General features: G+C 34.6%; 1 protein-coding gene across 3 annotated transcripts in view; it reads left to right on the plus strand.

The window, feature by feature from the left end:
• FUT8 (fucosyltransferase 8) overlaps positions 1–25,442 on the plus strand; it is a 111,197-nt gene that overhangs the window by 50,785 nt on the left and 34,970 nt on the right. For all 3 annotated transcript variants that reach the window (XM_054068316.1, XM_054068315.1, XM_054068317.1), the window contains 4 exons: positions 3,676–4,081; positions 11,845–11,960; positions 12,101–12,266; positions 18,839–18,953. In XM_054068316.1, the coding sequence (XP_053924291.1) occupies positions 3,879–4,081; positions 11,845–11,960; positions 12,101–12,266; positions 18,839–18,953 (600 nt within the window). In that variant the 5' untranslated portion in view covers positions 3,676–3,878. The remainder of the gene's footprint in view (positions 1–3,675; positions 4,082–11,844; positions 11,961–12,100; positions 12,267–18,838; positions 18,954–25,442) is intronic.

Genomic DNA, 25,442 nt, shown 5'->3' on the forward strand with positions numbered 1-25,442 from the left:
TTAATTTTACAAAACTTTTTCCTGATACTGGTTTGATTTCTATGGTAGCTGAAACAGGAGTTTTGAAATAACAAATAAATTTATAGAGTGATAGAAAACTTCTGCATTTAAATAGAAGAAGCTTTGATGTTAATTACCACCGATATGTCTGTTTCTTATTATTTTGAGAAGATTTCATAGCCATCTGTAGTCTCTTCATCTTCTTTCACAGGGAACCAGGAACTCCCTTGCATTCGTATGTGGAAGATTTTCCACCATTTATGCAAGTCCATACTGCTTTATTTCGTAACAGCTAAAAGCTGTATCATTAAAAGCTCACATTCAGGAGTCCCTGAAGGTTGCCAGTTTCATTGTCACATCTCCACCCAGTACTGATACTGGCATTAAAGCTTCTTTTGCCACCATACAGTTGTATGCTGTTGCTTTTACTGAGTTTTTGCCTTTTAGTCCATGCTTAGGACATATATTAGTGCTGTGACTGGGATTTCTTTGGATGCTTGCCAGGTTCTTATAAGTGCGAGAAGATTTCCCTGAAAGATCAGATTGAAACCCTCTTAACTGGATGTAGTGATGAAATTGAAAAAGAAAATTAGCTCGAAAGATTGCTATAGAGATAATTTCGAGAGATATTGGGGACAACAGAGGAATACATTCTTTTTCACCCCAAACACTCAGGGTAAGCCTTTTCAAAGAGATAGAAGAAATATCTTATAACATCACCTTCCAATATTATGTAATAAGAATGTGGTCAGAATCCATTCTTAGGATTCCCTGGAAGGCAGACAAGAAATAATCTAAAATTGCAAGGAAGCAAATGCAAATTAGCTAATTGTCAATAAACTATGTTTTCATGTGTTCATGCACTGGAAAGTGCGAGGGACCCTGTACGGGTAAATCCAATCAAATATAAGACAAGAAATCATGGTAAATCTGAGGGGATAACTAGTAAATTCAAATACATGCCTTCTTCTGGTAAAAGAAATGTAACATTCTTAGATATAAGAGAAATAACATAATTTAATAATAACACTAATAATTGTTATTTAGATAACTTGCTGTTTCCTGCTTAATAAAATATAGCCCACCTTTAAAGTTTGATGGGCTCTTATGTTGATATTCAGTGTCAGATGGTAATGACTGTGTATATCATGATTCATCTTGCGTTTGTATTATTGGGTTTGTGGGCTGCTGCTGACTTTTCTCCAACTTTCAGTCTAATGCTTTCAGTCTTGGCAGTGCTGAGCTTAGTTTACACTATGGAAACTCATAAACAGCTATATATAGAATTAAAAAGGATAAAACCCTTACATTACATCTTGACTTTCTGTCAAGCAGATATCTGGTATGCATCTGCATGTGTAGGTCTTTCAGAAACCTGATACAAGTTCTAGAATTTGAACAGTTTTAAAAATGTGATGATTTTTCCATTTTGTTCCCTTATTCATTCTTTTATTTCTACTAGTGTTTTATTATTATGATTTAATTTATTTAAAGATCTTATATGGACTTCAAGATACTTAAATACTTTGACATTTTGTCTTCCCAGAACAGTATGACATGGAAAAAAAATATAAAAGGCACATTATGGTACAAAGCCAATAGTTAGAACTCATACATAATTAGATACACCATTTTTGAGATGCAGTCTGACTGTTTAATGTTCGTTCAGAATGTTCTTTCTATTTATTCAGGTCATTTGGTATCTTTATTTTATATTTAACTTTACTGTGACCTAACTTACAAAAAGAACAATGACATCATTAGAAATTCATAGGAATTGGGTAAAATATACTGTCTTTTGCACATTATGTGAAATGTAGTGTATATTAAAATATTGTTTCAGGATTCTATTTTCCTTAAAATATGAAGTCTGTTAATTGTTTTAGCCATAATTTTACTTACTTTTAAGACTTGAAAAACAGGTTTACTATTAAAGAAACTTAAATTCAAAGTGTCAGTACTTTAAAATCACTAGTATAAAGTAGTGTGAAGGTGCTGCAAGAACAATGTACTTGAAAATGATTACTGTAACCCATCAGCTGCTTGAGATTTGTGGTGATGTAGAAAATAGCATGCTCCTAGTGTGGGATTCTGACAACAGTTTTAAAGAAAACTGATCTGCTTATAACTTACCTTGTGCCAGATACACTAGATTGAGAAGCCTGAGAAAGATACTACAGATGTTTTCCATTTCATTAGTAATAATCTATTTTCAAATAGTTAATCTTGTGTACCATCTTGCTAGTTTTAGGTGGAATATTTCTGCCTCTTTCAAAAATATACAACAAAATGCCTCTGCAAGACATTTTTAATACTATGATAGAATTTTTTGTATCTGGAAGTGTGTCCTCCAGGCATATCTTCATGACTGTATAAGTTCAGAAGTTACTGCAAGTTGGGAAGTCTTTTCTTTAAACTTGAAATGAGTTGGAACAGAATAAAAAGCCCAAATGAAATGAAATAGAAGTTAAGGTGAAATGATTGAACAGGAAGAATAATTTGGGAGAAGGTGGGTGTGGATAGTGTCCCAGGGGAAATATGATGGATTTGCAGATTTAAGAATTGGAAATACAGGTTATTTTTGAAATTGTGTGTAAATGGCTTTTAGGAAAAGTAGAAATGTTACATTGAAGAGAAACAGGAAAAGAAGTGAGAGTTATGTAATACGGTTTTGGACATGCTAATTAGTTAAATCTTAGAATCCTTTCTATATAGAGTGAGGAGATCCTGACATTCGGTGAATGATGCTTTGCCAAGTAGAAAATGAGGTGATTTTGCATTTTTTTTAAATGGTGCATTGTTTTTAGGTGAGAACATATTTTCTCTAGATCATTTTTCTTCATTTTTGTAGTTTTAATAATAATACTTACCAAAATGGGTTCGATGCTGAAGAAAAATGTTTCAAAAATTAGATTTCTAAAGTCCTGTTGGATTTTTGAATATGTGAGTATAGCAGTGCCACATAGGTTCTACTTGAAATCTCCCTCTTTTCTACCTCTCATATGTTTGTTTGAGGAAAAATGTGTTGTCTTGCAATTTTAAAGCAGGAAACAAAATTTTGCATTTAATTTTTAGATGGGCATTTCCGTAGCCACTATACATTTAAGAGTAAGATATACTATGGATTGTTTGTTTAGAAATGTTTGCTTACACTCTTTGCAGGGCTCACAAGTTGCTTAATTGGAATTGCAGCCGCTAGTAGGTCAATCTACTTGCAAATAGCAGGATATATTGTTAGAATGGCTATTACTCTTCTTTTACAGGGTGGGAGTCATTATAAGAATAGAGAGTTCATAAAAGTGAAAAAAAAAGATGAATTTGTAATTGAATGAAAGTTCTTGGTTGATAGTAAAGGAGACTAGCAAGTGTCACAGAATTATTTTTAACTGTTTTAAGGTGTGAAATGGAACAGGTATTGGTAAATATTTTCTTTTCTAAAAAATAGCTTTTCCTCAGACCATTTTAAATCCCAAATTAATTGGATAATCTTTCTGTGGTTTATTCTTGAATTCAGCATGTTTTGTGTAGTGTTAAAAACTTTTTTCTTCCATTCCTTGACATTGTGTGTTGTTGTTCCTGAATGTTAATGACAATACATATTAGCTTATATGCAATCCAATACATTTCTATGTATCAGACTTATAATTTCAGATTTTTTTTTTATTCTTTTCACAGAATATAAATGAAGAATGATGTGATGTTAATAATTTCTGTGTACAGCCCCACAAGGATCTTCTCTAAGATAAGAATAATTTTTCTCCGGTACAATGTGATAATGCAGAGGAACTGAAATTGTCCTCTTTTGACCAGGCTAAGAACTTAAAATGTGTGTTATTTTGTGATCAGAAGCAGTTCTGGAGTGAATTGAATTTCTGAAAATGCGGCCATGGACTGGTTCATGGCGTTGGATTATGCTCATCCTCTTTGCTTGGGGAACTTTACTGTTTTATATTGGTGGACACCTGGTACGAGACAGTGAGCATCCAGATCACTCTAGTCGTGAATTATCCAAGATACTTGCTAAACTTGAACGTTTAAAGCAGCAAAATGAAGATTTACGGCGGATGGCAGAATCTCTCAGGTAATATCTAAAAGTAGTTAAAACTTTTCTGAAAACGGTTTAAAGATGAAATACCAGAAATTAAATTGAAAGAGTTGTTTCTGGTTTTTTTTTTGTAAAATCATGTTTAGGATTTAAAAATATCATTATTTTAATCAGTACTATAACTGAAAATATATTGCAAAAACCTTTAAAGAAATAATATACATATCTACTTTTTTTTTTTGTAATATAGTCATTATTTAACAGTCATTATTTAATGGTGTTGAAGTGTTTCTGTTACGATGACAGAGTTCTGTAGGTGGATAACTCCTCAACACCAGTTTCAAACATGTCTAATTCTTATGACATTCAAACCAGTTGGAACAGCTTAGTGACTTCTTTTACACTTCAGTATGCAGTAACTGGAAGAGCTCATTTTAAAAGTGCTGACAACATGTGTACAGCTTGTTGAAGATAAATGTGGACTTGCTGAAGATGAGGTTCATAGGCTCCTGCACTACATGAATTCTTTTAACTAAAGTTTTTTCCTTGCCCTGCTGCCAAACTTGTAGCAATGCTTGTGAAATAGTAGGATCATCTCCCTTTTTGTAATTATTTGTTACATTTATAGAAGGGTACAATTACAATTTAAAGTGTTTTCTTTTGCATTTTCAGACAGACAGCTTTTAAATAAATTTCTGTTATGTTCTTTCCAAAGAACTTAGAAGAGAGAGCTTCTTAGCCAGGATGTGTGCCAGAGTCAGATTGGACCTAAATATCTGGACTTCACCACACACAACTTAAAGTATCGATGGATCCTTACAACTAGTGCAGTGACTTCATATGTTGTAGGATAATTTTACAGAATGGGAGAGTGATGCTTATTTAAAAAATCTCTAAGTAAGCTGAATTAGCTCACTGTCTCTTTCACAACTACATAGTCACAACCACCAAGACGTGTGTGGCAGTGGTCTGGCCAGCAGCACCTGTGCAGAACATGGAGAGGAGGGGGCACTAGCAGTTGAATCTTCATCATGTCTCTTGGGTGATTCTTGCATGGCAATAAGAAATAGATTTTGGGCTTGACTTTTAATACCCTTTAGGATCAAATGCCATTTTGGATCTTCTACCTTGCTATTTTGCTTCATAAATCATGGGAAAAAGTACAAAATTGTACAAATATCTTTAAATTCCTTACTAGGATGTTTTATGGTTCTAGTCCTGTTCTTATTACCTTCTCTTTAAGTCAGTTTGTTTCTTCTCTTTTTTCAAATGAAGTCACACCTATGGACTCTGTAGCAGCGAAACTAATACCTTTCCTCTTAATATCCTTCTGATGTTTCTTCTGATGCGTTCCCTCTCTTTCATGCGTATTCAGTGCTATTTGATCTGGTAGGCTGAGTTGACTTCCCTACCTTATTGAATTTTCTTTTTGCTTCACTCTGTTCCTCTGTTCTGGAATGCACTGCACATATGGCTGCATGCTTGTTGGGGCTTCTTAGCTTATTAAAAACAGATGTCTTAGTTTTGAATGTGTCTGCCCTTAAGTAACACCTTGGCATTCATGTGGAGAAAAGCTACTGACCCAAGTGCCCTCTACAGTAAGCATAATCTTCACCTTGAGTAATATGACCATGAACGGCTGTGTGGGCTGTAGTTTTCTAAGCTCAATTTGTTAATCTAGGGTAACAACTGCATTGGCAAAAATTTTCATGTATTTTTGTTGACAAAGGGGTGTATTGTAGAGTATGCTGCTATGAAGAAACTTATGCAAGATCCTGTGTTTGAATAAATAAGATATCTTTAAATTCCTTTAATATTAGATGCGAATAGTCAGCCTTAGGGTTTCTAGCCTCAAGGGGAGATGTTTGGCATTGAATGTAAAGTTTACCCCCCTATGTGCCTTCAGCCCCTCATGTTTTGATAATGTGATGTATTGCACAATCATTGAAATATAACTAGTTCAAATTACACAGTGACTAGAAGACAGTAAATGTTCTTGATTTTACTTGTGACAGGGTACCCTTCCTCTGGGAAGGGGGCAGTAGATACAGGAGATACATAGGTACAGACTAAGATTTTGGCAGTGATGATTTTTCTAAACCTTTCTCTGTTTTCCTAACCTGTTTTTATTCAGAGAAATATTACATTTTCAGTGGCCAAGTTTTAAATTATACCTGACATTGTTGGTAATTTTCCATGATTTATAGAAATAAAAATATTAGTTTAGTTTTAATCTGAACATATTGGAATAGAATATTCCAAAATTCCTTCTGTATGATTCAACTAATTGCTGCAGATTTCTAGAATTAGATAAGATGATCCAAAACTGTCTTAAGTGGATTCTTGAATATATTGCTGAAAAATATTTCTGAGACTCTTCTTCAAAATGGTTGCATGTCACCACAAGAGAAACTGAAACTCTTGCATGAGAAGGCTGTTCAGATCGGCATTTCAGGCTAACTCGTCTCCGGGTTCAGTAGTCAGTGATGGCCAGCAATGAGACAGCATGTGACTGGAAGATATTCAGACTTAAATTTTTGCTGGAAATGATAGGGGACTGGTCAAGTACTAGACTTTGAGGGAAGTGATGTATCACAATGTAGAGCCTTTTTATTATTTTTTTTGAGCAAAACCCACGATACTGTTTTTACAGAAACTTCACACATAGGTTTGATAAATACCCTGGTCAACCTGCATCGTTAAAATATTAAGTCATAAATGTGATAGAGAATTTCAGTATCTCATGTCTTCGGTTGCTAGACAGAGCAAATGGTGTTAAAAATAACTGTTAGCTTTAAAATCATTCCATTTGTGGTTTTATAGAAATATGGTTGTGTAAAATGAAGCCAACAGTTCATGGCTTCAGTTCCTGTGTCCTAGAAGAGATCACTGCTGCTATGAACATAAATTAAAGAAAGAAAAGCAATTCTTAACATCAGAAATTGAATTAAAATTAGAAAGAAAAGATTATTTTTGCTCCAGTTAATATCTTAAAGCGAAGACATAAGTTGTCTTAGGCTTTACTGATCAAAGGCAGAAAGGCTGGAACTATTATTTGAATTTGATCTAATTGCTAGATGTTTTGGTTTCTTACTGAAAACTCAAATTACTGATACTGCCTATGTAATCTTGAGTGCTTAAAATGACAGTCTACATCAATGTAGCACATAAAGGTAAACCATATTGTCAAGGTGGACTTTGTTACACTGAGGTAAAAAATTGGTCTTACTGCCCTTGTCCACTAATATTTTATATCTAGAGAACTAGAGGGTTTTTGAATTCCAACAGAAAACATGGTTTTTGTGATGAAGGTAGAGAATATATTATGGCACACAACAGGGTTAAGCTAATGCATGAATTAAGCATATTTCAACACTAACTCTAACTTCAGGTTCTTTTGGGGGGGACTTTAAACAAAAGGAGAGCACTTACCTAGAAAATTGTAACAATAAACATGCAATTGATTAACGACACTAGTTAAAGTATTTTGACATAGATAAAACTTGCATGGTAAGAAGATCTAAGTTAACAGAGTTTATCTTGGTGTGCAAAAATGCTTTGTGAATGGTACAAAATGAATACATTATCTAACTGTCATTAATAATAGCTACTTAGGGCAGGGAGGAAGAGACAGAAAGTGTGTATGGTTACAATAATTCAATAGTTATTAAAGGATAAGCTGTAAAAATTTCCATTGTGAAGTTTGAGAAAACTAGTATTTCTTCTTTAATTATATTTCTGTGTTCACGTGATTCCTCTGACTTCCTGCCTGCCTGATAAAGAAGGTGTCATTTCTCTGGGATGGTTGAAAGCAGGAGTGGGGCTGCACTTAGTTTCATCCAACCATCCATGGGTGTCAGAAGTGATTTTTCCACTCTGAGATTTGAATGTTCTTTTGCTGCCAATTTATGTAGCAGCTCCTCATCTCCAAAGACAAGAAAAACAAAAGAAAACAAAAAGCATGCTTTATGAAACATACCTTATGTGCGTGCAAGATCAACCATTCAAAAGCTGAGAAATGTGTGACAAAGCCTTGTAAAGTATTGCTTAGCCCTTTTTTTGTTGTATGATATGTAAGTCATATTCGTAAGTCATATTTGATCTTGTAATCTTTCTCGTAGTTGCTTCCTTTCACACAGGCTGTATGAGGAGTAGAATTAAGGTTTTTAGGCAGTAAGAGATCCATTTGTTTGTGTGTTTGTTTGCCCAAAATTTATATGTTTGATTTCGCAAACTTCATTTAAAAAAAAATTTGTAGTTTATTACTCATATTGGTCAAGAATAGTTCATATTTTTTTAAGGATTTTGGGTAAGGTTATTTTGAAATATTTTTTTTCTTAGAATGTACATTCTCAATAGTGCAAATTGGAACAGTTGCATCTTTTTAAAAATTACCTGAAATAAAAATATTTGTTTAAGAACTGAGTACATTTTTGTGTTGCACTTCTGATGACTTGAAATGACTTCAGGCACCGGTTAGTTTTTTACAGTGCATTTGAAAAAGCCTTTGGTGAGAAATTACTGTAATTTTTCTTTTGCCAATATTGTGCTTTGTAAAAACCTTACTTGTGGGCTATAAAGAGGCACAGATGTATCTTAGTGATGCAGAAGATAAATGGAATTAAAGCTGTTTTGTATTGCCTGAGTTTATAAATTACGTGCATGAATATTGTAGTATAATGAGATTTGGAGAGTTACTGTAGTCCTTACATGTTTATAAAAAATATTATGTGAACAAATCTGGGTTGATTTTTAGAAGCAGCCTAGATCCCATTAGTGCAAAATGGTAATAAAACTGAGTTTTGTATAGATTGTTATTTTACTATTCTATATCCAGTAGAATTGGAAGAGCCTTTTCAAGAATACTTATTACAGATGCCATAGATCTCGCAGCAAAATGGGAAATCTTTACTACAATGTTTGTAGTTATTTAAGGGAAACTCAATAGGAAGTAATAATCAAATCAAAGTATTACATAATGTTGCTTCATTGTAATATAGTTTTATCTGAAAATTTTATTTAATAGTGGAATTATGGTATGACTTCTAAAGGCTGTCACTGTTGCGTTTGGATGATGTCAAGCTTTTGGGAGGAGAGGAGCTTAAAATTACTACTTTTGTAATGTCTGATGTTCTTAAATGGACACTGGAAAATTTGTGTGTAACTGTGCCTTAGATGTCCTTTTTTGCAATACATTAGTGGTTTATAGTGTGCTTCTTTGTGTCTTGCTGGGTGATAGTAAGATTTTTTTTCTTTTATTGTGTATTAGTGGTATCCTCTCTTGGAAGATAAGCCTGACAGTATAGGAACCAGTAATTTCACAGTTCTCTTCAGGGAAACAGAGAATCTTGGTAAATGTGTTCATATTGTGTTTGTATTACATCACATTCCATATATATTTACTTCCTAGAGTTTATTAATGATTACATTTTGTAGAACCTGCCGTTCTTTTAGTTGATAAAATGTTTCTTGTCTGAATAGGATCATGTGTTATAAAACAGAACAGCAGTGGAAAACGGCAAAATGTAACCAAACAAATAAAACCAAACATCAGTATTTCTAGACATTATTCTCATGGTTCTGAGTGTAGCTTCAGCAAGAAGAGGTAGGGTTTTAATTTTGAGAGAGCACTATATTTACTGTAATGTAGTTGGCACTGTCTGGGATAGAATGCAAACTCAGGATCAATTAATCATAAGCGTATCTATTAAAGTAGTTCTCTCCATTACTCTGCGCAGTTGTTGGACCCACTAAGCCTGTAGTAAGCATTGAAAGGGATTTAGATTCAAGAATACGTTTGAGCTGATAAAAATTTAAATATTATTTTGAAGTACTGTTTTCTGTTACATGTATCTATTACATGTATCGATCAGTCATTGAGATAGGGCAGCAGGCAAGGTGATTGCTGCAGCTAGGTGCAAGATCAAGGTAGAAAACATGCTCTGTGGAGCGAGGAAGCCCAGCAACGGGGAGCGGAGGGCAGGTGGATCCTGACTCTTGGTCGCAGCAGCTGTCATGTGGCAGCTGACATGGGAAGAAGGTCCTGGAAGCAGCCACAGGAGATTTAAACAGCCCTCTAGGAAAGCAGCGACCAGGAGCATGCAAACAGGGGTGCACCTCGTCCAAAGGTGAAGGCAGGGCACACAGTCTCTGTGTTCAGGAGGCAAACACAGTTGGTGAGAGGGAGCCCAGACATGGTGTCCACCAGGCAGGAGGATGCATCCTCTGTGTGCCAGAAGGGATGCATCAGCCCAGACTGAGCTCCCAGGAAAACATACAGCAGTCCAGGTCTCTGGCTGCAGGGAATTCTGTCAGGCTATGTAGCTTCCTCTTCTACCTTCCCACGTCTTCTCCCCTTAAAAAGGGGTTAAACGCTATGCTTTGTGTGGTATACTTTTCTGATGCTTACATTAGGTATTTTTTCCTTACAAATATTCAAGTGAAAATAGACTTTCTGTCAGTTCCTAAATTTTTATTGGTATTTAATTATCCAGATCAGAGAGACTTTAAAGTTAATGACATTTTGGTAGGATCTTTAGAAAGCTGTAATTTCTGGTTTAGGGTGAAGATGTTCTCTCTAACCACTTTTTTCCTCTATGCTAGAGGGATCTTTCTTCTGACAAGGGGTGTTCCTGTATGATACCTTTAAACAGAGCATGTGTGTATGGAGTGAACATTCCATTCTTTTTATGCTCATATTCCACTACAAATGAAGAACCATCTTCATGTTCTGCAAGAATTCTGTATTCTTTATGGTTCTCAAGACTTTTCATTGCATATCTACTTCCTCTTCTTTTCAGGATCTCTCATAAAAATCTTATAAAAGGTGTAATTATTTTTGACCCTTGGATCCACTAGAAGTGTTGTTTCTCTAGAGATGAAAGGGGTTTTTTTTTATTTTTCCTGTATTAATTTTTAATTTGTAAGGCAAATAGAAGATAGTGTCTACTTTCTATACTTTATTAATTTCTCTAAAGATGGATGTTTTCAGTTTATTAATATGTGGATTCAAGTTGAGATAATGAGGAAAACTCAGTAATACCCTCAATGCTGATTTATGGCTCATAGATTTCAGGATACATATTTCCCTGCCTCTCCTGTGCTCGCATTCCAGAGATTTCATGAATGAGCGTTAACAGTATCTAGTGTTGTTTTAGCTGACTGGCAGTTTAGAATACCAGAGTTATATTATAAAATTTATCATGATAGCACATTTAAGAAGCTAGGATCTTGTTGCAAGTCCGGAAAAGGCAATGAAATAATCTTCTGCCAGTATGTAGGAAGACAACTTAAAAGTGAAGTTCCGGTGCTGGAGCTCTGATCCTCTTAAGAATATATGGCCAGGACTCAAGACTGGACTGTATTTTGTGTGTAAATATGAAAAGTAGCCAGAACTGGAGTCTTGTGAGGGTGCATCCCTCGATTAGGCTTTGCTTGTGAGCCGGTTAGTCCAACAAATGGTCTGAGTTAAGCTTCTGTGAATACTATTTTCACACGTAGAGCCTAGGATTGCTCTTGTCAGTGAGTAGAAATCTTATAAGCAGTACAGTTTAACATCAGATTGAATCTGTATGCTGCCGCTGAGTTGTGCATGTTTTTTCTCCTATGGGATTGAGATTTTAAAGATTTTTGTTTATATGTCTAATTTCTTCTTGTTTTAAGAAAATGCCAAGAAGGCTTATCAGCAGGAAAGAGTGTGGGACAAAAGTAAGAGGACTGCTGAATTGTTAATGCAGATAATTTATGAAATAGCAGTTACATTTATAAATTATATACTTTCTTCATTTTCTATATCCTAGGATACCAGATGGTCCCATTGATCAGGGACCAGCTGCAGGAAAGGTACATGCTTTAGAGGAGCAACTTTTAAAGGCCAAAGAACAGATAGAAAACTATAAGAAGCGGACAGAAGATGGTTGGTAGATAAATTTTCTTTTATTTCTAAACCAAATTTTGATATTCCATACGACAAATGTATTGGTTTCTTAAAGAATAATTTGGCTGATGATACTTTAATGTGTTTTTTTCATTTTGTTTTTATTTTTAAAAAAATAGGAGGCCTTGGAAAAGACCATGAAATATTGAGAAGAAGAATTGAAAATGGGGCTAAGGAACTTTGGTTTTTCCTCCAGAGTGAATTGAAGAAGTTGAAAAATCTAGAAGGAAGTGAAATGCCCAGACGCATTGATGAATTTCTCTCTGATTTGGGTCATCTGGAAAGGTACTTGATTCTGCATATATGATTAGTTGATTCTGCATGTATGTTGTAAGGATTATGGATTCATTTAAGTAGACTACTGATATACTGCTTAAAAATCTCTTAGGATTAATAACTGGTATGTGGGCTAAAATATCATGTCTGAAGCATGAACATAAAATTTTTACTTATACTTCGTGGGATGTAAAATATATATCCAGCTTAGATATATAAATTACATATACAGATTAGAATATAACCATTTAAATTGATATATATTTAATATTTTTCATCAGAAGATCTGGGTTCTGGATGCCAGTTGTATCTGTCTGCATATGTGTGTATGTACGTATTTGTAGATATAACAAAACCATTAAAAAAACCTTAAAAATACTTATTTCATGTATCTGATTGTGTCTGTCATAAATGCTAGAATGTAAGTTACATTGATCATTGGGATATTATATAATTGGAATGGCTTTAAAAATGGGTAATATCTTAATTTGAGGACTCATTGTCATTTGGAAAAGTCGCTTCTTTTTGTAATTAGAACGTCACAGAATATTTCAGAACTGATCCTTAATTACATTGCCATTGTTATATTATTCAAAGATGTGTTGGAATTACATTTGTAGTTGTTGTTGACCTTCTGGCCTCCCCATTGTGAAGTACATTTTTTGTTATTGGTGGTGAACAAAATTAATCTAGGAAGTGTTAAAAATTCAGTAGGATCTGTCTGTAAGCCTCTTATATTTTTAACTCTACAATTCCACTGAGAACATAATGGCAATTTGTGTTTCATTGATAAACAGTCATAAGAAAATACATGAATTAACTAAATATACCACCTTAAACAAGTATCTCTTTCCAAAAAAAAAAGAGTTCTCCATATGTGAACATCAGTAGTAAAGTGTGAGCCTTCGAAAATAGTACTGTGGTAAAAGGAGAAGCTGGTAAGAATTTTCAGTTACTTGAAGATATGTAAACACTGTTTAAAACATAGTTTAAAAATAGTATGATTTTTATTATTCATGTGAGCAAATAATTTAGTCCATTAAGTTTTATAATTTAATCTTCTACAATTCCAGAATCCAGTTTGGCACAGACTGATGGAGTTTACAGTGAGAAGGGACCAAGTTATTGAGAGTTATCATCTGTATAGAGTAGGCCATTACATTTCATCCAGTTATTTCTCTGCTGAGTACAATTATGTGTGTTTGACTGAAGTAAAACTAGTGCTTGGCTGAGCCAGATTTTTCCAAAAGGATGAAGATCTTCAGTTAAACGGTCAACTAAGACGGAAGCTGCTGTGTCCTTGGGCAGTTTGTTTCAATGGTTACCTCCACTCAGAAATATTTGTTCAGACTCTAGAGTGTTTATTTCCTTTTAGGCTTCCTGGTCATTGATTCTTGATGTACCTTGTAGACTGTCTGTGCCAGAACTGGAGCAAGTAGTCTAATGCTGTATTTACTGATGTCCATCATGGGAACAAAATCACTTGTGTACACATTACTGCTCTGTTTGTTTATATAGCCGTGATCACATCAGGCAGTTGCCATGGTGAAGCATTGGATTACGTGTGTTTGATGCCAGGTTTTTATGTCCCTGCCTCCCAGGGTGAATCCTTTTCTTATTCCTTTCCTTTGTACTTCAATGACTATTAATTCATTAAGCCTGGCTTGCAAATTTTTATGTTTCTGACAGCCTTGTCTTCACAACTCTCTGTGCTTCAGGGTGAGATGAAACCTATACTAGATATGTATACTCATTTGCATTAAATAATAAAAGTCTATCTTGTAGACCCCTGGAAGTTATGAGATGAATCCCCTGGTGAAAGTCTGAAACCACTGTGGTACTGGAAGAAGTTTGTATATCATGTAAACAATCACAGCTGCTCTTCGATTTTATTTTTTTTCTTTACTTAATTATTTTCTTGTTGAATAAAACTGTTCTTTGAATTGGCACAGTGGTTATCAAAAGCAGTGTGTCCTGGAGTCTGAGTCTTAGTAGTAGATCTGTGTAGACCTTCCTGTGTGGTGAGGTTCCCAAAGAAGACGGAAGTTGTTTAAGCTAAAAACAAACAGCCAGAAACTAGGTTTTATTAGAATAAAAGATAATTTCTTTTTTCTTTTTTTTTTTTTTTTTACCATATGGAAATTCAAAACAATTGCATAAGAGAAAACAGATACAAAAATGTTTCTGCAAGTTTTCAGCCTGTGTTCTTGGTGTATTTACAACATTGACTCCAGGCAGTAAAATTATGTTGTATTGCATAATGTTCTTGGTTGCCCTTAGTCCTGAGGAAGTTTAGTCTTTCACCTTTGATGTCAGGCTATCTGCTTCTTTCCCTTTAATCTTTGAGTCTTCCTGCATGAGTTGCAGGAAAACTCCCAGCTCCTTGTGTGTTCCTCCTTTGGCTTTGATGCACTGCTGCCTCTGGGGTGGTTTTGTCCCTTAGGATGCACCATAGCTCCCTAGGGAAGAAGCAGTTTCTTTTTCCCTCTGCACAGTCCATATGATCTCTTCCCCTGAAAACAACATAACATAAGTTTTGAATGAGCAGATCAGATGCTCTCATTCACCCTGAAAGTTACAGCTTTTTGGTGTTTTTTTTTTGTTAATGATGGGGTTTTATTTTGTTGAAGTACATGTGGACTTGTCGATTAATTTTTTTTAAGGGATTTAACAATTTGTGACAGTGATGTCTTAAAAAATGTTGTTGCCTATATATCTTAGATAAATGGAACATTGCATGTGAAGGTTACTTATTTTTATATATATACATAAACATATGTTTTAGATATTTTAGTAAATATAATGTAATCACAGAATCACAGAATCACAGAATCACAAGGTTGGAAAGGACCCATTGGATCATCGAGTCCAACCGTTCCTAACACTCCCTAAACCATGTCCCTAAGTACTTCATCCACCCATTCCTTAAACACCTCCAGGGAAGGTGACTCGACCACCTCCCTGGGCAGCCTGTTCCAGTACCCAATGACTCTTACTGTGAAGAATTTTTTTCTGATATCCAACCTGAACCTCCCCTGACGGAGCTTCAGGCCATTCCCTCTAGTCCTGTCCCCTGTCACTTGGGAGAAGAGGCCAGCTCCCTCCTCTCCACAACCTCCTCTCAACCAATATTTGGTTGAGAAATATTTGTATCGTTTGTAAGTACTTAAGCAGTTTGTAATGCCCATCTTATGTGGGCAAGCATGTAAAGGAGTGGGTAGAGATCAAATAATCAAATAGCTATGTAAGGCAAGTGGCTAATATCTTTTGTTTTGGTTTGTGAGGAAAGCCTATTGTGTCATAGGGAAGACTTTTTTAAGAGATGATAGACTTAAAGCCAGTTTCTGTGGCTCTGTATAAGTAGCATAGAGGAGTTCTTTGTTAATCTTGGTGCTGTTATGCAAATGGTTTATGCAAATGGTCATATGATGGCCCTTCTCTTGTTGGATGCCTTAATCGCTGTTTTTCCACTGTGTCATAGGGATTGTGTAGATTTTCTCCTCGAGAGCACAAGTCTTGGCAGATGTTTTTGCCCACTATTTCACTACTGATTCTGTTTAAGAAACAATATAGCCCAATGCAGACTTCCCTGCATTGTGGAATATGTAATTGTATTCTTGTAGTTGCCATAGGAAAGAGGGTTGTTGAGAGTAACTTCATCTTAGCAGTGGAAAGACTATTTGATACAGAGTTAACAAAAAAGAACAGATTAATCCTCCAGTTGTCATGGTTGTTTCCTGTGATGTCATGGTTGTTTGCAAAGTGGCTGTTACTGGGTTAGTTTCATTCCTTACCCACCTGGGGAACAGCTGTCATCAGGGCATTTGTGGTATCTGGCCAAGGTTGGTTGCATAGTGTTTGGGCATATTTTCACATTATTTCCTTTGAATTTGGTGGAACACATCACAGTATTTTTCTGTAAGTACTTATTTGTTGATGTTAAGTCTCTAGCAGCTTTAAATGTATTTTTGTCATATGCCTGGAATAAATGTGTAGACTGATCTTTAAAAATGACTTTAAAATGCTTGCCCTTTCCGCTTTATTTGCGACAGTCAAATGCAGATGAAATACATAGACAGATTCTTTAATCTAGTCTTCTTTCTGGAAGCAAAATGCTTTTAAAAGCAGCTCCAAAAATTAACTTATGATAAAAAAAAAAAAAAACAAAGAATTGATATTTTTGGTTAATAATACAATGAAAGACAAAATTTGACCTACTAAACATCTGCAATGCCAATGTGTGATTTTTTTGTTTGTTTGTTTCTGCCATTTTATTACTCACAGTAGCCTCTAATAATCCTGTGCAAGCCGATCTTTTCTCTCCACTTAATTACCTTGGGTTCATGGATCACTGGTCAATTTACTTTTTAGCTCTCCATGTGGAGCCTGACTATGGTCTTTGGTATAAGTCTGTATCTCTTCTAAATCTGTATTAGTAAGCCATTATGACCGTCTGTCACACTCAAAAGAATCTAGCAGATGTAAACCTCAAAAATGCACATTTTCCAGCAGTAGCAATCAAAGAAAGAAGGTTTCCGTGACTGAAAGTGTATTAAAATTGCACTACCCTATAATAATATCTGTGTGATAACACCTGTGAATTTTTCAGTTCCTGATTTATTTCAGCGTTTTATAAGAGTTATCTTTATAAATTAAAAGATTTTATGTAATATCTGAAAACTCTTGTGTGAATTCATAAGATTTCACACAAATTATTTGATATTCTTTAGGGCTTGTACAGAGCAAAGCTGCCTTACCCTAAAGTGTTGAGTCACTGAGGATGTGTAAGGACTCCCTCATCATTCCCTTTACCTCAAAAATGTTGGAAAATAATAATAATATTTCTTGTATAAGGCTTATTATTTAAACTTAGCTATGGGCCTTCACATTGTCATGATCACCATGGCCAACAATATAAACCCCAAAATTTGGACAACACTTTTTTCCTTAGAAATAGGAAAAATGACTTAGCTGTTGAAAGGGAAAATGTTCTTTGTGATGGTGTCATATTTTCAGTTATTTTATGCCAATATTTGATAGAAATATATTTCTATAAATTAAAAGGAGAATGTGCTGATTACTTATGTCACAAGTACAGAAAAGATTTTTTTAAGGCAAGGGAAAGAGTGAAAAATGGTTTGAAATACAGCGATGTTTGTATGGCTGCTTTAAGTGATAGTACAGGATAATTCATTTTTTAATGGTTAGACCTGAAATTTATATTTTTTTCTTTAAACATCCACCACGGTTGCATTTTTTTAAATTTTTCTACTAACCTGTAATACTTTATATAAAACTGGAAAACACTGCTTTAAAAGGAGCAGACTCCTTATCTGTTCAGTTATTTGTATATAATACATAGTATTAGATCTATTGCATCATTAATTCTGTTCTAAATGTCCCTGAAATGTTTGTATGTTATTTTGAGTAATATGTGTCTTTAATACATAGTGATTCAAGGCTAGTTGTCTGATGACACTTTAAATGGTTTATTTTTCATATAAAGCCAGACTATGGTGTTTCAAGATCGGTTGCCTCATAAAAGAAAATCTAGTTTATATAATTTGAGATTAGAATGTAAATATGGTACTTCCAATTGATTGACCGAGGAAAACATTACTGCTGCTGAACAATTTGGGTATTATAGTTATTACAGCAACAGCAGACGATATAGTAAGTCAGTGTAAAACACTGGTAAGTAAGTTGGTGCTGTTTGGGCTGTTTCTCAAAAAATTCCTGGCTATTATTAGCAAATAAATGTCATGTACCATTTTTCTTATCATGACAAGGAATTTTTTAATGTTTTATCTGGCCATCAAAGTTTTATAACCCTAAGAGGAGGATCTCTAGTGCATTCGATAACCTCAATTTAATATTTGATAGTTCCTCAAAATTCACATTTTGTAGCTCAGACTTGTAATGTGGCCACGTCTGGTTTCAATGTTTAATTTTATTTTACTTTTTAATTTTTTTTTTTATTTTTCTACGTGATTATTAGTAACATGCAGGCATTCTAAGCAGGCAGAACACTTATCTCTTTCCGGATTCAGAAGGAGCCACAGAAAATACTGTTCACTAAACCCTGCAATAATATTCTGTATTGAGTTTTCACTAGTAAAAATAGGATTACTGTTGTATCTGTGCTAAAGGCGTTTCTAGTATTATATCCTATATGAACATAGTAAGATGATTGTAGGGGACAAAGTAACAATGCATTATAGTAGAAGCTGCTGTAGGAATCACTATTGCGTTTCCATGTGGGGCCACTGGATAATATATTTAGCATAGAACTATTTCTTTTTAGTTTCCTTTCCCTTCTAGCAGGCCTAAGAGTTTTTCTAAACCATCTGCTTAATACTGTAATTACTTATGTGTATAGACCATACGTTAAATGGAGGATGCAGTCAGTCTTTCTTGGCTGCTGTTTGGTTTGTGGAGTAGGAGGTGGCATGAAGAAACTGGATTTGAGGCTGTAATTGAAATATCTGTTTAATTTGTCTTTGATTTCATATAATCCTCCACTTTAGTAATGTTAAGATTGTTTCCTTTTTTAAAAGATTTTCTTCCGTTGTTGTTTACAGGTCTATAATGACTGACTTGTACTACCTCAGTCAAACAGATGGAGCAGGAGATTGGCGAGAAAAAGAGGCCAAAGATCTAACAGATTTGGTACAGAGGAGAATAACTTACCTACAGGTAAGAAGGTGTAGCTTTTAAATCAAGGTAAACAGGAATTTATTTTTTAGTATTTATTTGGCAGTTAGCTATACCCTTGTAATAGAACAATTACCTGACAGTTTTAAGGAAATGTTTTTTATGTATGAATGAATTACATACAAAAGAATGTAGAAAGTTTGTTTCAAAAATTATTTTATATTTATATGGAATGATAGTATACATTCTGTGACCAGGCTATGTATTTGTTGCTTGTTAAATAAAAATACACCTTTCCATGGAAAAAACTCCGTATAAATTAGGCAGCAGACATCACTTTGTTGTCTTCCTTCAACTCCTTGTTTAGAATTGTTCCTTTTTCTTTCATTTTTAATGTCACTGTCTGGAATATGTAGAAATTATTTAAGAATGAAACCAGTACCAAGTCACAACACTTGTGCTGCTAATATTTCATATCTGTAGCACAACTAATTAAAGCCTTTCAGAAAGTGTATTATATCTTTGAGTGCTTCCAAGGAATGTAACTGTCTTTATCTTCATTATCCTGAGTAGGAAAACTGATGATGAGCATAAGCAGGTGATTTACAGAAAGTTGTGTCATTGGATTCAGAAGTAGAACTAGGTCTAATATACTTGACTCAATTTCCATCATAGAGGCAATTTTTGTTTCTATTTATAAATTTACTAAAAAAGAATCAATAATAAAATTTCTGACTGAAACTGAGCTTTTTTTTATGTATGTGCATTTAAAATATAAAATTAATCATTATGGGTTCATCTTGTAACACTGAGAAACGCTTAAGAATATGAATAATTCTCTCCTTTTTTTCTGATTTTTTTCAGTCCTAGTATTTTTATATGACAGAAGAAATTACAATGGTTTTTGGTTTTAATAAGTTTTTGGTTTTAATAAGGTATAAACTGGAGAGAGGCAGATTTAGATTGGACATTAGGAAGAATTTCTTCACTATGAGAGTGGTGAGGCACTGGCACAGATTGACCAGGGAAGCTGAGGATGCCCCATCCCTGGAGGTGTTCAAAGCCAGGTTGGATGGGGCCTTAGGCAGCCTGACCTAGTGGGATGTCCCTGCCCATGGCAGGGGGGTTGGAACTAGACAATCTTTAAGGTCCCTTCCAACCCAAACTATTCTATGATTCTAAGTCGTCCCAGGTAGATAAGAGAAATTATAAGCACATACATACATTATGCAGCAACACATCAAAATTATTTGGATGTTTTATGAAAAAAATAGTATTACCCTGTTTTTTCTTTGTCCTTTATATTAGTTGAAACATTTTAGTTATATTAATTGCTCATTTTTTGTTGTACTAAAATGTGAAATAGAAATATGTGATGAGCCTTTTCTCACTGAAGTTTTTTTTCTTACATGTGCTTACTGTGTTTCTTTTTATTAATCTCTTTTCAGGCTAAACATACCTAAAATTTTCAATCATTCTTCAGGTGTGAGAATTTATACCTTTAACTTTCTCTTCCTGATGTCTTCCCTTAACGTTAATTTTTCACCAGGCTGTTAGAAGTGAGCATCCACTAGCTGACAAATGACGATAGACTATTAATTTATAGAATAGCACCAAAATGTTTTTTTCCTTATCTTGCTTTTTTTGCAGTCTAAGGTATTACTTAGCTAAGAATAGGTCTCCCTTAAGTTCAGGTCACTATGGAGATACTGAAAATGATGCCCAAGGTATTTAGTTCAGCTGAATTTTGAAACATGAATATTTTTTCTTCCACAATTCTTACTTAAAATTTCATTATCAATACAAGATTTCACTTGTCATGATTCATGCTTAGTTTGACTAATTTAAAATTTCTTAGACAATTTAACAGCTTTGCCTTTTGCCAGTTCTTTGATGTTTCATGCATGAAAGTAGTAGCTCTCTAAGATAACTAGAGGCTATTTCTCTGTGTATTTGCCACTTCTCACTGCTTTTTATAATCTGATTTTCATCTTTGACCACACTTTTTCCCTTATTCCGTGACTGCTTCGTTTCTTTGAAGGTTACTAACAGACCAAAATGAAGAAAAGTCAATAGCAGGAAAAAGTCCGTAGCAGGAAAATGTGGAGAGGATTGTTTAGTGCCTAAGTATGTTTATGGATATCTTTTACCTCCAGGTGTATACTATTACCATCTCTCCTATAAAAGATCCAGACCCCAAGGCATGGTAATTCTCAACATCTGCAACCTTGCTTGAAGTCAGGGTGAGAACCTAGCTAACTCTTCAACGATAGAGGATATTCTTTCTTGTGAGCAGTTACAGTCTTTAAGATAGGTCGTTCACATATACAGTTACTACCATCTCTTAGCCTTTCTATTCTCATTCTTCTGTCTGAAAAAAATTGCCAATACAATCTCTTGCCTACAAGCCAGAGTTAAGCATTTGGTGCACTTCTAAAGATTAAAATATCTTGTCTTGAATGGTTGTTGCAAGTAATCATCCAAAACTGAAATATATCTCTGACTATACATTTGGAAGTCAAGTTGACTTATCTTCTAGTGTGGGTTTCAGGATTTTGAAGAGTACAGGGCTGACTGTGAGTATGCGGTGCAAGACAACCCATGGTCTGAAATTATGCATATATACGTCTATTCATAGTATAACTGTATAAAAATTAAAATAAAATAACAAATTCAATAACCCTTGCCCCCTAGCTTCATGGCAAAAAGAACTATCTGGAATGTATTTGTAAAATTTTTTAGAGGGGAGGGAAGAACGAACATATAGTTTTCTTTCTGGTACATGTTGAACAGTGACAGCTGCATTGTTTTGGGGCATCTCCCTGGGAAATTATTTAGCTGAATGATTGTGAATAGTGATGACTGCTACTTCATTTGGATGGCATTAACATAAATTTGATTTAATGAGGCTACATTTAGCTAGTTCCCTGTACTTAGAGAAACACTTAGAAAGCTAGGAACTTACATTTAAGCAAAAGACCATATTTTCAGAGATATTCATTATCAAACAATTTAAGAGAATGTGCAAGAAAAGTCAGACAAGGGCTTCTGTAGAACTGTATGTTCTGGGAGTGGTAGAGGGAGTAAATGATTATGAAGTCAGCAGTTTTTCTTCCTCATTCCTTTTGAGCTTATTTTTTCTATTTTAGGAACTCTGTGATTCAGCACGCAGTCTCAATAACAGAATATTTCTGCACCAATTTTTTTTTTAAAAAAACACTTTGTTCAACTTTGAAGGTTAAAAATATAAGCAGGTGAGAAAGGTTACTAAGTACTCAACATCATCATCAATTATAATAGTCATAATTTGCCATATTAATACTATTTATTTGGAGTTGTGTATGTATGCAAAGAAAAGAAAGTTGCATACAAGACTTTATTCTGAGATTTCTGAATTTCGTGGTTTTTTTGGTGATTTTATGTCGCAAATTTTTCTGTCTTGAAGTTTATTAAATTCTCTTCCTCACGCTAAAATTAATGATATATATTTTTAACAAGAATACTCATGCTAAAATGACAACAGTAAAAGGCTCTAGGAACTCTGAATTATGTGCAAAGGGATGTGCCCTCCACAACTATAAGTCTTGAAAAGTGGAAACGAGCTGCAGAACTTTAATTATATGTCTGTATGGGCACTGTTCTAGGAGAAGAGATGACTTCTATAATGGACACACCTTGTAGCGCTTCAGTTTTCCTGCTGTAGACTCAGCATCTTTAGGTTTATTTGAAAGCTTTCTGGCATTTACTCCAAATACATAGCATCCTGATAATTCACTTACTCAAGTTAAAAAATGTCATGAATGCCAGTTATAGTTTCTGAGTCGGTTTAGGAAGTAGACCTAGGAAATAGGGTTGTATTAGATGACCTTTAAAGGTGTGATTCTCTGTATGAATAACACACTTTATCTTTTCAAGATGAGACTAATAAGGAAAGATTAAATACTGGCAAAGCAAATGGTTGAAAAAGGCCATATCCTTAAGCTTAAGTGAGATGTGTTCCTGTCTGCAAGTGCTATTGCATACTTAGGTAGTACAGCTCCCATCAAGATTTATGGTTATGAATTCATATTCTTCTAATTGTCTTAAACTTGATAACTAGTCTATTATTAATTTAGTTAAATTTCAATCATTTGACTTACATACACTCACTCATTTGATTATCAGTGAATCAGTGCCACTAGTGGTCAACAGAATTGAAAGGTGATAATGACAGTCATGTGGTTGTCTGTACCTAAGGGGAAGTCATTGAACAGAACGTTTAATAGATTCTTTTCTACATCATCATCTGTTTAACATTCTGCGACCTTGTACCTGCCTTCCAGTACCTGAAAGGGGCTACAAGAAAGCTGGGGGGTACTTTTTACAAGGGCATGTAGTGATAGGAGAAGGGGGAATGGCTTTAAATTGGAGGGGGAAAGATTTGGACTAGACACAAGGAAGAAATTCTTCATGATGAGGGTGGTGAGGCACTGGAACAGGTTGCCTGAGGAAGTTGTGGATGCCTCATCCATGGAGGTGTTCAAGGCCAGGTTGAAAGGGCCCTTGGACAGCCTGGTCTAGTGGGAGGTGTCCCTGCCTATAGCAGGAGGTTGGAACGAGGCGATCCTTAAGATTCCTCCAACCCCCTGCCATTCTATGATTCTATGATTTTCCTAATGCAATTTTTTTTCTTTGGAAATTACAGGGGAAGGTGGAGGCAAAAAAACTCTTAGTGCAACAACTGGAGAAGACTGAAGTCTGAACATACCGTTCTTTAGGCAGCAAAGAATCCACAGGAAGGATCTATTAGCTAAAAATGCATAGGAAGCATATTTGATTAGCTTTCGTACGTCCAGAGTTGCTTGAATTATCTTGAGAAATGATGTCACTTAAGTAGTTAAGAAAAAATGAAACTGTCTTTAAAACATATTTTGTCAATTAAGGTTTCTGTAACTAGCCTACTTCAGGTTTCGAAGTTTGCTTTGAGTTGAAAATTTCTTATAAAACTCCATAAGATCTACTCCCTGGTTAGAGAACAGTAGAGAAGAAAACATAGGCATATGAACGAACCTAAGCATTTTAGAAGTCAGTCTTTATGGCAAAATAAATTGAGAAGTGAATCGAAAGAATTAAAGAGAAAACAGCAGACAGCAAACCAAGACTTTTTATGAAGGGTTAGAAAGAGACTGAGTAATTTCTGTCACATGAAAATCTGAAATTGATTTGACTTGAGACATGTCTTGGGTCATCTTCATTAAATTGCTTAGTAAATTCAGTATCTGAAATTATGGTATTAGGATAATAACCACTTAATAAAGTGTGATTACAGCTAATACGTATATGAGATTTTCTCTAGAATTTCTATATAATGGATTGAGAGAAAGGATATAATAAAATTAGAAAACTTGAAGAGGAAAGTATTGTGGATGAATGAATACATGAACGTGACATCTCTGAGAGTGAAGACTAAATAGTTGAAGATTTTGGTCGACTAAGAGAACTGGGAAGGGGATGTGATATGTAGAGGTCTACAAGATCCTGAGTAGCTTGGCGAACTTGAGTAGGGAACAACTGTAGTCTCTTCTAAAGAGGATATACTTCAATACAAGACTTGTACTGTGATGTTTTGGCAGAATTCAGTTTAAGGTTAAATTTAATGAGGCTTACGTATTTGGAGCAGTCAGTAATAATAGCATGCAATCTGCTTCAGTCTCATTAGTCTTCATGTAAAGATTTATAGTGACAGCGTTCCTTTGGTGAACCATAGGTACTAAATATAACTTCTAAATAATTTTATTTAAAGACTAATGTTTCCTGTATGATAGGTTTCAGTTAAAATATATTTTTAATGGATGCAGGAGAACAATTTTAAATAAGTCTTATAAAGTAGCTACCCATATTAGTTATTCAAAAGAAGCTATTCAAGGATATTGCTTCAAACAAACAAACCAATGAATGTTAATTAAATCTAAGACTAAGCACTACTATTTCTCTCATTACTAATGCAGTTTTTGTAGGTCTGCAATGTAATAGTTGATTTCCCAGCTCCATTAGTAAACGAGATGTCAGTCAGACTTCTGTAACTCTGCTACACCCACATGGCTTCTGTACCTCATTACAAAAGTTGTCACATACTATAGAAAAATCAGGGAGATAGATTTCTTGCAGAAAAAAAATGGATATACTACTTTCCTTCTAGCCTAGGCAGGAGAGGTCATTTGCAGCCTGGAGAACTGTAAAACTTCTTTAGGGAAGAGGAGGCCAGAATTTGCCAGTGCTTACAAGTGAGAAATAATGGCATATTGCCTTTGTTTGTATGAGAGTTGAACTGTATCAATTTAATAGAAACAATGAATTTTGTGAGAGCAACAATCGATGTCCATGTTATGGCTGATGAAAGACCATCAAATCGGTTTTGCCGGTTATAAAAATCCAGTTTTATTTTATGTGATGTGTAACATTCTTTCCCACAGAAATACGTAATTGTAACCATTTTACAGTTCAGAAAATTTGTTACTATTTTCAGTTGCAGTTTTCATAGAAATAATTCTG

Source organism: Cuculus canorus, chromosome 5, assembly GCF_017976375.1.
Source record: "Cuculus canorus isolate bCucCan1 chromosome 5, bCucCan1.pri, whole genome shotgun sequence".
Classification (NCBI taxonomy): Eukaryota; Metazoa; Chordata; class Aves; order Cuculiformes; family Cuculidae; genus Cuculus; species Cuculus canorus.